Source organism: Rhinoraja longicauda, chromosome 12 (genome assembly GCF_053455715.1).
Source record: "Rhinoraja longicauda isolate Sanriku21f chromosome 12, sRhiLon1.1, whole genome shotgun sequence".
NCBI lineage: Eukaryota > Metazoa > Chordata > Chondrichthyes > Rajiformes > Arhynchobatidae > Rhinoraja > Rhinoraja longicauda.
Genome location: NC_135964.1, coordinates 27,702,952 through 27,716,635, shown reverse-complemented (window position 1 = coordinate 27,716,635; position 13,684 = coordinate 27,702,952). Strand labels below are relative to the sequence as shown.

The 13,684-nt window shown below is 44.3% G+C and overlaps 1 protein-coding gene across 1 annotated transcript in view; it reads right to left on the bottom strand.

Annotated features, from left to right (window-relative positions):
- The window catches only part of LOC144598439 (uncharacterized), a 52,345-nt gene that overhangs the window by 1,992 nt on the left and 36,669 nt on the right, over window positions 1–13,684 (bottom strand). Inside the window, exons 12-15 of the mRNA XM_078408581.1 lie at window positions 12,550–12,663; window positions 10,986–11,117; window positions 7,810–8,000; window positions 4,835–4,952 (exon numbers count right to left, since the gene is read on the bottom strand). Of these exons, the coding sequence (XP_078264707.1) occupies window positions 4,835–4,952; window positions 7,810–8,000; window positions 10,986–11,117; window positions 12,550–12,663 (555 nt within the window). The remainder of the gene's footprint in view (window positions 1–4,834; window positions 4,953–7,809; window positions 8,001–10,985; window positions 11,118–12,549; window positions 12,664–13,684) is intronic.

Here is a 13,684-nt window from a genome sequence, read left to right as displayed (position 1 = left end):
TACACGTGTCTCCTCTGTGTCCCATAGTTCTGCTTTTGCTCACCCTCCCCACAGACACAACATGGACAGAGTTCCCCAGATCCTCATCTTTCCTGCTCCTCACTTTTCACCCCACCAGCTTCCGCGTCCAACACGTTATCCTCTGAGACTACTGTCACCTCTTAAGGGATCCCACCACTAAACACATCTTTCCATCTCCACCGCTTTCCACACTCTGCAGGGACCAATCCCTCCGCAACTTCCTGGTTCACTCATTCCTTCCCACCCGATCGACCACCTCCCAGGTACTTTCCCCTGCAACCACAGGAGATGCAACACCTGTCTTCATAACTCCTCCCTCAACTCCATCCAGGGATGCCAGCAGTCCTTTCAGGTTAGGCAGAGGTTCACATGTACCTCCTCTAACCTCATCTACTGCATCCGGTGTTCTCGATGTGGGCTCCTGTACATTAGCGAGACTAAACATAGACGGCGACCACTTCATTGAACATTTATGCTTGGTCCGCCTGGGCCTACGGCATCTCCCAGTTGCCAACCTTTTCAACTCCCCTTCCCAATCCAATTTCCATACTGACCTTTCTGTCTTCGGCCTCCTGCTTTGCCAGATTGAAGCCACATGCAAACTTTAAGAACAGCACCTCAAATTTGCCTTGAGTAGCTTACAAACCAGAGATATGTACATTGAAATCTCTAATTTTCAGTAACCTACTTACACTCCCCTCCCCTCTCCCTTCTCCTTGCCCCCTTCCTCACCCTAGTCATTTTACCAGTTCCACAATTCTCCACTTTGTTTCATTCTTGAGTTTACACCTCCCCGAGCCAACAATGAACCCACCAGGCCCTGAGATCATTTGTGGCCGGCCCTGATTGGTTCTGCTCCTCTCTTGCTCCAGCTCTCAATCCAGAGATGTTTTATCCAGAGATGCTGCCTGACCCACTGAGTTACTTCAGCACTTTGTCTATCTTTGCCAGAGGGAAGGGTGGATCAATGGCATGAAAAGTGAATTTGTGTGGAACAAAAGAGAATGTTTTAGACTTATCAATATTTATATAGAAGAACGTTCTTTTTAAACATTACTGGATGTTAGGCAAGCAATATGACTATGGTGACTAGAGAAGGGCTGAGAGAGATAGTGTTTACAGTAAGTGGAACTGGGGGCTGCCATCATATATGAGAGAATTTACATAGTACTTTGAGTGAAGTTGCTGAAGGTACAGACCATCAGGTCGTGCTTTTAGCTGTTTTTAATCCCTTTAGTTTGTTCAGTTCTTTTTCTCCATTGATAAGTATTAATTCATCTATTTCTTTCCTCCTCTGCCTGGTTTTCCACTATTATTGGGATGTTTACAATGCCCTAAATAACGGAGGCAAGTACAAAATATTTGTTCAGTCACTGTCTTTTCATTATTTCCCTTTATTAATGCCTATATCATTCTCCAGAGGACCATTTATTTAAGCTACTCACATTTTTATATTCGTATAGAAATTCTTACTGTCTGATTCATATTTCTTGATAATTTACTCTCGTGAAGTTATTTTTTCTCTCTCTCTCTTTGACTTAAGTTATCTACTGCTAGTTTCCCAATATTCTGGCCTACTATGAACGCTGGCAACTGCATGGCTTTTCTTACAGTTCAATGCCATTTTCTACTTCCTCAGTTGCTAAAAGCACACCAGTCTTCTTTATGAACTGTTTTAGTGTTGATGTGGGCCAGGGATGTTTTTTGAATGAATTCAAATGTGCTGATCCAGAAAAGCTGGGCATAGATTTGGAATGTGACTGTCATTTTCAAGGACTGTAGGGGGAATCATGAGAGGAATAGATCAGGTAGATGCACAGAGTCTCTTGCCCAGAGTAGGTGAATCGAGGACCAGAGGACATAGGTTTAAGGAGAAGGGGAAAAGATTTAATAGGAATCTGAAGGTTAACTTTTTCATACAAAGGGTGGTGTGTGTATCGAACAAGCTGCCAGAAGAGGTAGCTGGGACTATCCCAATGTTTAAGAAGCAGTTAAACAGGTACATGGATAGGACAGGTTTGGAGGGATATGGACCAAATGCAGGCAGGTGAGACTAGTGTAGCTGGGACATGTTGGCCGGAGTGGGCAAGTTGGGCCGATGGGCCTGTTTCCACACTGTATCACTCTATGACTATGAATGTGGCTGAACGGGGGCAGTTTGAAGGACCATCATTTTTTTTTAGTGTAAAGATAAGAACTTAAGAAATAAATCGATTGATACTGGAGCCTGCTCTGCCCTATTGTGAAATCACGACAGGTCTGACCATGAACTCAGCCCCATGTTTCTGCCTGTTCCCATCAGCTTCAACTCTCCTATTGAACAAAATCCTGTAATCTCAATTCTGAATGTATTTAATCTGTTGGCTGCTGCAGTCCCCTGGGATGGAGAACCACAATAATTCAAGACCTTCTGAGTGAAAAATAATCCCCCTCATGTCTATCTTAATTAGGATGCTTGGTGACACAACTAACAGAGTTGCTGCCTTGCAGCTCTGGTGCCCTGGGTTCAATCCTAACCTCCGGTTCAGTCTGGAGTGGATATGTTTTCCCACTGACTGTCTGGGTTTCCTCCAACATCCCAATGACGTGTGTTTTGGTAAATTAGTTATCCACTGTAAATGATCCCTTATGTATTGCTATATGGTAGAATCTGGAACATAATTGATGGGAATGTGGGGACAGCAGATTACAGGGAAAATTAGTGGGTATAGGATTGCTCCATAAACCAGTATGGACTTGATGGGCCAAAGGTTTTTGTATGGAAAATATGGACTGAAACTTTTAGACTCATTAACAGGGGAAATATCCTTAGCAGCTATTTTGTTAAACTGTTTCAGAATCCTAAATGTTTTTGGAAGATGCATTTAAGATAAAAGCATGGCATTGCTCAAAGGGAGATAAACAGATGTAGACGTGGAATGGTATAGCATGGACACAGGCCTATCGGCCCACGGAGTCCATGCAGGCCATCAAACAACCCTGATACTAATCTCCCCAAATTCCCCCAACTCCCCTTTGATTTGTTTACCATTTACCTACACTAGTGATGATTAATTATGGTGGTCAAATAATCTACAAATTTGCACACCTTTGGCATGTGGGAGGAAACCAGAGCATCTGGGAAAGATCCTCCAGCCACAAGGAGAATTCCCCTGGGAACTCATCAGTTCATTACAATTTCCAATGATCCGTCTGTCTTATTGAAATGCGGGGTTGGAGACTTACCGTTACACATAACAGTTGAAATTTCTAATTTGTAATATCAGTAATGCTTACAGTGAGTTAATAATTGATTTGAATATGAACCAACGTCTGTAGAAAGAGCGCTAATTAAAAATTAGATAGGAAATACCTGTACTCTGTCAGCCATGGTCATCTGGAGCTCGCAGTTACAAACCATTTGAATTCCTCTTCCCATTCCCACGCCGACCTGTCTCTCCCCCACTGCCACAGTGACGCCAATCGCAAACCAGAAGAACAGCTTCTCATATTCCGCTTGGGTAGTTTACAACCAGATGGCATGAACACAAAATTCTCCAGTTTCAGATAACCTGCTACCTCTCTGTCCATTTCTTTCTTCTTCTGACCTACCCAGGTCCTATCCTTTTCAACCCCACTCCAGCCCCCTATCATCCCATTTATTCTCCATTCCTCACCGACTCCAACTGTCCATCACCCTCCTCCCCTCCCCCTCCCCCCCCCCCCTCACCCACTGTTCCCAGCTGCCCTTCCCACCTTTCTTATTTGTTTCCATTCCATTCACTACTTTCCTTTCCTATCAGATGGCAGCTTCAGCAGCCCTTTGTTGCCTCCACCTATCAGTTCCTAGATTCTGTCTCTATTCCCTGCATCTGCTAATGAATACTTTCTTACCTGGATCCACTTATCACTTGCTAGCTCTTGTGCCACCCCTTCCTCTGCCTCTATAATCGACTCTCCTCATACAATCCAGTTGCAGGATTCCGACCTGAAATGTCGACTGTCCATTTCCCTCCAGTGTTGCTGCCTAACCTGCTAAGTTAAGGGCCTGTCCCAGTTATGAGATTTTTAAGGCGACTGCCGGCGACTGTCAAAGTCATAGCAGATCGCCAACATTTTCTTTTACCCTACGACAATGACCACGACAATCCCGAATCAGGTCGATACAAGTTACTTTTTTTTGTGAAACTTGCATCTGGCTAAGAGATTACACCGTCTTCGGAAACATCGCGAAATTCCCACACTTACCTGACCGTCAAACTGTCGCCTCCAATCTACCTGTCAAATGTCCTGACGGTAAATAAATTGGTTAAACAAAACTGTCTTCTGGTATCTTCAAATGCCTTTTCTTAATTTAATATTACGTGCTTCTAAATGCATCTGCGACAACCTAGCAAGCCTGGGGACAGCATGCGGCAGCGCCCGCAATAAGCTACAATACCTGGCGACAAGCTAGCTGTCGCCGAGAAATTTCTATCTGGAAAAAATTTCTGCGATGCGCCGAGATCCGCTACGATTCATTGAAGACGCCTCACGATCATGCCCACGACACCCCAGCAAACGCTCGGCGACAGCCTAGTCGCCGGCAGTCGCCTTAAAATCGCCTACGTGGGACAGGCCCTTCAGTTGTTCCCGATTCCAGCATCTGCCATCTCATGAGTCTCCATTAAAAAATAAGTTAGATAGAAATATTAATTGAAGAAACGGATTGTTACAAAAGAGGCAAAAACACAGGACATATTAGAGTCAGGTCAACATTTTACACTGAACCTGAAATAACTTTAGAAAGAAACATTATTTGTCAATGAAGCGATGGAGGAAAGCGAGTCCTTACCTGCAACAACAATAATGTTCTTGGTCTGATTAAGGCAATGAGCTGCAGTCAGCACGAACCATTTATTTAAAATCGTGGCTCCACAGAATCCCATGCCAGCTTCATCAACTAACAGAATCTGTTGGTTAATTAATAATCAAAACAACTATTAGACACTTTGGGCATTGTGAAAATTCAGCCAGGAGGTCACGGACAAAGACTTTCAGTGTGGAGTTCTCCCCGTGATTACATGGGATTCCACCGGCTGCTCTGGCTGTTTTCCACATTTCATAGACATCAGTTTGTTTAGTTAACGAGTCTTAATAATAATAATAATAATAATGCATTACATTTATATAGCGCTTTTCATATACTCAAAGACGCTTTACAGGGATTTAGAGAACATAGGGAAGTGAATAAATAGATAAATAAGTAAACGAACAGAGAAAGGAGACAGAAGGTGAGGTGACCTTCAGTGGTTGAAGGCAGTACTGAACAGGTGAGACTTCAGTGATGTTTTGAATGTGGTGAGTGTGGAGGAGTCTCTGACGGTTTGGGGTAGTGAGTTCCATAGGGTGGAAGCAGCGATGGAGAAAGCCCTGTCCCCCCAGGATCTGAGTTTGGTCCGGATGTGGGGGGATAGGAGATTGGCAGCAGCAGAGCGGAGGGTGCAGGTGGGAGTGTGCCTGTGGAGGAGGTCGGTCAGGTAGGATGGGGCCAGGTTATGGAGGGCTTTGTAGGTCATGAGGAGGATTTTGTACTGGATTCTCTGGGGGATGGGGAGCCAGTGGAGTTTGTAAAGGACGGGGGTGATATGGTCACGGATCGGGGTGTGGGTGAGTAGACGGGCAGCGGAGTTTTGAATGTATTGAAGTTTACTGATGATTTTTGAGGGTGCGCCATAGAGGAGGCTGTTGCAGTAGTCCAGACGGGAGGTGATGAAGGCATGGATGAGGGTTTCTGCAGCTGTGGAGGAGAGGGATGGACGGAGACGGGCAATGTTTTTGAGGTGGAAGAAGGCTGTCTTTGTGATGTGTTTGATGTGTTTGTCGAAGGAGAGGGTTTGATCAAAGATGATTCCAAGATTCCGGATGTGAGGGGAGGTGGATACTGGGAGACCATCAATATTGAGGATGAAGTTTTGGGTGGATTTGGTGAGCGTTTTTGGACCAATGATGATGATTTCAGATTTGTTGCAGTTGAGTTTGAGTGATGCAGTTTGTCAGTGTAGAGTGTGTGGTGGGGGAGATTGACTTGGTGGAGATGAGGAGCTGGATATCATCGGCGAAGCAGTGGAAGTTGAGACCATGACGTCTTGGTAAATTACTCCATGTAGATGGGTGGTCAGAGGGGAGCTGATGGGCTTGTCTGAGAGAGAATAAGTTACAGGGATTTAAGTGGAGATTGATGGGAATGCTTTGAGAGCAGGCGACTCAGAGGGCCAAATTATCTCAGTCTATGTCATAAGACCATATGAATCTGCAGATAAGGAGAGTGAGGTTAGACTGGCTGGGTTATTAAAGAGTATTGGGCAAAAGTGGGACAGTGATATGGAGAGCGAGAAAGAGAGTGGGTTTAGCCTAGGGGATATACACTGATGAGCCAAAACATTATGTCATCATGGGCACTCTAACCGGCCTGTGGCTATGCAGCCCTGTACGCAGCAGGGTGCGATGCACTGTGTATTGTGACACATTCCTCCCGTGACCACCATTAAAATTTTCTGTGACTTGTGTCACAGTAGACCTTGAGTCGGTTCAGAGCACAGCTCAGAGAATGATACCGGCTATGAGCAAGAGGATGGGATTAGACTGAGTGGAATATTAAAATATATTGGAAAGAAGTCGATGAGTGGGATTAAATTGTGTGGGATCTCAAGGACATGGGAAAAGACTGGGAGTGTGGGATTAGGTTTGGTGGGACATACAAGGTACACTGGGTGGTTGGTTTGCGAATGGGGCTGAGCACGTGAGCGGGACTAATTAAAGATACAGGGAGATAACAGTGCAGTTGATGATAATGGGTTAGATAGAGAATACATCGGAAATGAGAAGGAGAATGGGTTCAGACTGGGTGGGTTATTAAAGGGCATGGAAGTGAGCAGGAGAATAGTAAGCCACATGTGTTATTAAAATGTAGTGGAAGAGGGTAGAGAAGTGAGAATAAATGGAGGGATATTAAAGACATATTGAATAGACAATAGACAATAGACAATAGGTGCGGGAGTAGGCCATTCGGCCCTATGAGCCAGCATCGCCATTCAATGTGATCATGGCTGATCATTCATAATCAGTACCCCATTCCTGCCCTCTCCCCATACCCCCTGACTCCACTATCATTAAGAGCTCTTTCTAACTCTCTCTTGAAAGCGTCCAGAGAATTGGCTTCCACTGCCTTCTGAGGCAGAGAATTCCATAGGTTTACAACTCACTGAGTGAAAAAGTTTTTCCTCATCTCCATTCTAAATGGCCTACCCCTTATTCTTAAACTGTGGCCCCTGGTTCTGGACGCCCCCAACAATTGGAACATGTTTCCTGCGTCTAGCGTGTCCAATCCCTTAATAATCTTATATGTTTCAATAAGATCCCCTCTCATCCTTCTAAATTCCAGTGTATACAAGCCCAGTCACTCCTGACTTTCAACATACGACAGTCCCGCCATTCCGGGAATTAACCTAGTGAACCTACGCTGCACTCCCTCAATGTAAAGAACAAAAGAATAAGATTAGACTGTGTTGGATGTAATAGGGTATGGGGAGAGAATTGGTGTTGATCTGATGGGGGAATTACAAGATAAATGGTGGGTAGCTTTACGCTTAATGCAATATAAAAGAAATAGGACTAAACTAAGGATTTAATTTGGAAGTCACCAGTGCAGATTAAAGTGCCTATGATCTGTTTTTGTGCTGGGAATGGAGTGACTATAGACTTTGGCTTCTGATTGTGAAGTGCAAGCTTTCCACTTCTAATTATTATCTTTAAATGCATGGTAAGTACCTGCCATGGACATTGTCCCAGAGGGCATTCCTGGCCTCCCACGATTCTCACTACATCTCTGGGATCAGGCACGTTACGTTCTGTGTTATCCGAATCGTCATTGGTATCATTTACCATACTGCTGTTACTTGGTACAGAATCATTGATGAATTCTGTATTGAAGTTACCAATGGTCCCACAGGGATTACGTACTGTTCAAAGCAATGGAGAAAATTAACATGTTTATTAAAGATTTATCAATCCATTCAGATGCAAGCATTTTATGACTAGCCTGAACACCAAAACCTTTTCAGAGGCATTTATGCCAGGGGGTATGGGGAGAAGGCAGGAATGGGGTACTGATTGAGAATGATCAGCCATGATCACATTGAATGGCGGTGCTGGCTCGAAGGGCTGAATGGCCTACTCCTGCATCTATTGTCTATTGTCTATTGTCTATTGTCTATTGTCTATGCTAAAGCCAAAATTTGCATTTGTTTTATGAAGGGGGTCTCACACCAGATTTTCAGCAGCAGAGTCGGTTCCAGACATAGAGTCCTGGGATCATGGAGCACAGCAAACAATTCAGCCACCAATCCGTAGAGAATGAAACCCACTTCCCTGCTCTTTATCCCTCACAGATGTTTTCCAAGTTACCTCAAATTAATATCCTTTGGTTATCAACTGTCATGTTTAACTGATACTCCTTATTAATCTCGAGCCAGCACCAGATTCCAGGTTAAAAACTGTGGCTCTGAAGTTAGACAGTCAGGCTGGAATTGTCCTACACTAGAGGTCATAGGTATAAGATGAGAGGGGGAAAGTTTAATGGAGATGTTTTTTTTACACAGAAAGTGATGGGACCTGGAAAGCACTGCAAGGGGTGGTGTAGGAGGCAGATGCGATAGAGGCATTTATGAGGCTTCTAGATAGGCACATGGAATTGCAGGTATAGCGGGATATGGATCATACAGGCAGATGAGATCAGTTTAACCTTGCATCATTTTCAGCACTAATAGCTGCAGGACGTAAGTATGTTGTTAACCTGAAAAGAGTGCAGAGACGATTTATGAGAACATTGCAAGGACCTGAGGGCCTGAGCTACAAGGAGAGGTTCGGCAGGCTAGACCTTATTCCTTGGAACGCAGGAGGCTGGAGGATGATCTTGTATAGGTGTATAAGATCATGAGGGAATAGATGGGGTGAATTCATAGTATCCTTACCCAGAGTAGAGGAATGAAGTACCAGAGGACATAGGTTTAAGGTGAGAGGCGAAAGATCTAATAGGAACCAGAGGGGCAACTTTCTCACACCGAGGGTGGTGGGTATATGGATTGAACTGCCTGAGGAGGTCATTAAGGCAGGTACTATAATAACATTTAAAAGACATTTGGACAGGTACATGGATAGTAAGTGGGACTAGCGTAGATGGGGAATTTTAGTCAGCACGGATAAGTTGGGCTAAAGGGTCTGTTTCCATGCATGTATGAATATGACCAACAGAAAGTTGTCCTACAAAGAGAAACTAAATGGTTTCGGCTTGCATTCCTTGGAGTTGAGAAGATGAGGGCTGACCTTATTCAAGCATATAAAATCCTGAGGGTAGCTTGGCAGGGTCGACATTGGGATGTTTACACTGGGGAACATCACTATAGGATAAAGGGGCACGCTCATTTAAAATTGAGGTGCGTAGAAGTTGCTTATGGCTGGATGTGGAGGGTGCAGGAGGTGGAAGCTGGATCATGGGAAGAATTTAAAGAAGGTGGGGTCCGGCCACATTACTGGAGACTGTTGCAAAGTCCCTCCTTAGAGACTAAATCAAAAACAAAGGGGCCGAGCCAAAGAGATGACCAAAGACCAAAGTGGTTCTTACATGAACGGACAGAGGTGCAAGTCACAGCTACACACTATCCTATCCCTGGGTGGACACTTGTAACCTATTTCTCCACCTTCCTGCCATAACTTCTATTCATGACATGACAATAAACCCAACTATTCAGACTTGTTATCTGGAAACACACCCTCACACAAAGAGAAATAGAAACTTGCAACTCCCAACTCAGAGAGTTGTGTGGTTGGGGATAAACTACAAACAAGGTAAAGACGTGGATCAATCATGTTACAAGTAAGCAGCAGCTGAGGGTCTGAATGACCCATTTATTTTCGGTGCACAGATGGCTGATGGTGATTTGGGAAGGAGGGGATATATGAATAGTTCAGCAAATCTAGGAACTTTGAGAAAGAATAGGAAGATTCGATTGGTAATTTGAGTTTCACTCTACCGTAATTGGTACATGTGACAATAAACTGACCTTTGAACCTTTTGAATCAGTCTGAAGAAGGGTCTCGACCTGAAACGTCGCCCATTCCTTCTCTCCTGAGATGCTGCCTGACCTGCTGAGTTACTCCAGCATTTTGTGAATAAATACCTTCGATTTGTACCAGCATCTGCAGTTATTTTCTTATACTATTTGAACCGTTGAAGATTGGGAAGTGTACAGTGGCAGGGAATGACGAAGACTTGAACAAACATGAAGAGAATAATTGTGTAGTAATTTATGGAGGCGGGTATCGGACCGGAGACGACCATCCTTCACCCCTTGCTGCTACTTAAACTATTGGTCTGCCAGGGAGGGGTCCCAATAAAATTATCAGAATTGTCTACATCCGTGGAAACAGTCCTTGACAGAATATGGTGCTCAGTTCCCAATCTCGTTTGTGGCTGATTAAATTACTATGAACTTTGTCAGAGAAAACAACATAAGACGTAAGACTTTGCCAGAGATGCTACCTGATGCATTGAGTTGCTCCAGCCCTTTGTGTCTTTTTTTTGGAAAATCAGCATCTGCAGTTCCTTGTGGCCAGTTTTATTTTACAAAAGAATGCACTGAAATCAGGTTTCTGAGGAGGGTGAACACCATCTGCCCTGCAAATAAACTCTGCCCTGCATCATCTTCACATGGGAAATAGAGACAGCCTGAGTGAAGAGTGGAACTGTAAGGTTTTTTTTGTTTGTGATTTTAAGTAAGCTGAAGAATGAGGCAGTTATGAAGAAGCTGGACTTGGTTTGTCTGTGGGCCTTCACAGCCTCGCTCTACCAATGCTGGGGCACAAAGCCACCTAATTATTCTCCTCCTTCTGCCCCCAGCAAATATGCAGAGGTTGAGAAGATCGTAAATAGCACACTAGATGCTTACCTGCGGGAATGCATAATTTCCCATCGGCAGCAAGTAAGAAGTCCTCATCGCAAGAACATTTTACCTGATCTTGCTGGACTCGGCAGTAGTGCTGGCAGCCTCCATTATACAGACTGCAGAGCTTTGGAATTTCTGGAAGACAGTAAATATAAACTGAAGCAGGGACCTGATTCTCCCTGTGGGCCAGAGGTCAGGCTCCCAGGCTCATCTCGTAGTCCAAGTAGGATGTGTTTAGTTTACTTTAGTTTAGAGATACAGCGTGGAAACAGGTCTTTCGGCCCACCGAGTTTGTGCCGACCAGTGATCTCCATACACTAACACTATCCTACACACTAGGGACAATTTTACAATTTTACTGAAACCAATTAACCAATTAAGTATGTCTTTGGAATGTGGGAGGAAACCGGAGCACCCGGAGAAATCCCGCTCGGTCACGGGACAAACTCACGGTACAGCACCCGTAGTCAGGATCGAACACGGGTCCCTGGCACTGTGAGGCAGCAACTCTACCGTTGCACCACCCTGCCACCGTGGTGGAAGATCAGACAGGAGATACCCAGGGAGAGCAGGCTCCACCAGGAGTAACTGTGAAGAGTTTGAGTTTGTGACAGTAAGGGTCTATGTTGTTTATGCGGGAGTCTGTTCTCAGGGTACAACCCACACGATGGTTTGCTGAAGACAACCCTGGTACCTGCTCAGCTGTGGAGTGGTGAATTCTGGGAAAACCTCCCATAGGCAGCTGACCTGGGTGATTTAATAACCACGACCTGGTCTCTAGAGGTGAGTATGCTTCAAAGTCCACTCAACTCTGATTTAACCTTCTACCCTGCAATCCCTTTGCTACCCTCTGATGAATCAGAGAGGCAGGGGTGGGGGGGGAGCAGAAACAAGCTTAGATTTACCCATTTGCTTCCCCTGGCTTGGCCTGACAGTCCACAGGTTTAAATCCCAGGTGATTAAGATACCCATCTCAATGCAATGAATCCTCAATAATGTGGAGTGAGCTTCATATGAGCTGAAGTTTGAGGTTGTGGCTCTCTTCAGCTGTGAGGGAATGGGTCCATGACAACACAGGCCTGCTGTGTAGGCTTTTACTGAATTTGCTTATGGGGCTGGAAAGGAAAGTTGTACTCTCTTGGGTTCCATACCAAACCCATGAGCCTCTCATGTCCAGAGTTCCCTCTTCCACTGTAGCTACTAACTGTGCCATTGAGTAAGATAACTCAGCCATTGGCCCACAGTTCCAGCAACCTGGTTTAATCCCGACCTCTGGTGCTGTCTGTGTTTACTTTGCACGTTCTCTCTGTGATCACGTGAATTTTTCCCACATCCCAAAGACGTGCAGATTGGTTGGTTAATTAGTTGCTGTAAACTATCCCCAGTGTGTATGTATGGGCAGAATCATGGGGAAATTGATGGGAATACGAAGAGAATGAAATGGGATTGGTATAGCATCATTGTAAGTATGTGCTGGGTAGTTGATGTGAACTCAGTAGGATGGAGGTGCGATATGATTCTATAACTTGCACCTTTGGACAAGATTGCAAACTCTCTCAGATCTTACCGATTTCGCAGTTGTTGCCTCGGAAGCCTTGCGTGCAGTTGCATTGATACTGGTTGATGCCATCACGACACCTGCCTCGATTCTTGCATGGATTGGATTCACACTGGTTCCCATCTGCAGGGGGACCAAAAGGATCACTAATGTGGAGCATGTTCATGAAATTCCAGCTTCTATCCAACAGAGTGCACTTCAAGCATGGACTGTTTGCTGAATATTATTCTTTTGTAGATTATAAACAAAGGCATCTCATTTAAAGCAATCATAAACATGGAGAAAAAAAACAATTCTGAAAACCTCTTGCATTACTGCTGTCACAACTGTCACATGACAACTTCTTGAATGTTGACTGCGCTCTTGGTCCTGCAATAGAAGCTAAGTTCCTGGGACTTTAGCACGATTCCTGACTCGCACTTCTGGCCAGTTCTAGATAGCTTGTCATGAGACATTAAACCCAGTTCTCCCTCACATATACATTAACAATGCCGTGGCATTGGAACATCATCAGTGGCTTGACCCACGCTATTAAAAGGAGGAATTGTGAAAGAAATTCTTTACACTCAGTAATGGCGGGGATCTGGAATTCACTGCCTGAAAGATGGGAGAGACGTTCAAAGTATGTAGGAGTAATGGGGCTTCCTGTATCTGCACATAATAGTCCAAATGTAGTGCAATATATGTCCAATGAAGCTGCAACATGACTCCCTGACACGTACTCCATGCCCTGACCTATGAAAGCAAGCATGCCATATGTCTTCTTTCTTATATGACCTACAATTATTTATCTTTGGACATTTTTGTTACTGAGATTAATTTGGCTTGCTTACAAAATAACTGATCTGACATATGCCTTAAAGTTTAACTTTCTATCAAAAAGGATGTAGAACCGATTGGTAGAAATAACTGCCACTGAGCAAGTCCGTTGATATCAGCCATTCTGCTCCAATCTGATAACCAGTTCCATTTCCTTTAATGGACCAAATATTAGGTGGGAAGTACAAAAGACAGTCAAATGTGGTGGCCAAAGATGAATCTCTATCCAAACTGCCACACTGCAAATTCGATGCAATTCAATAAATGTGGTCTTACTTTTGAATAACTGAGAATCACACAATTAAAAAAAACTCGATGGCCAATC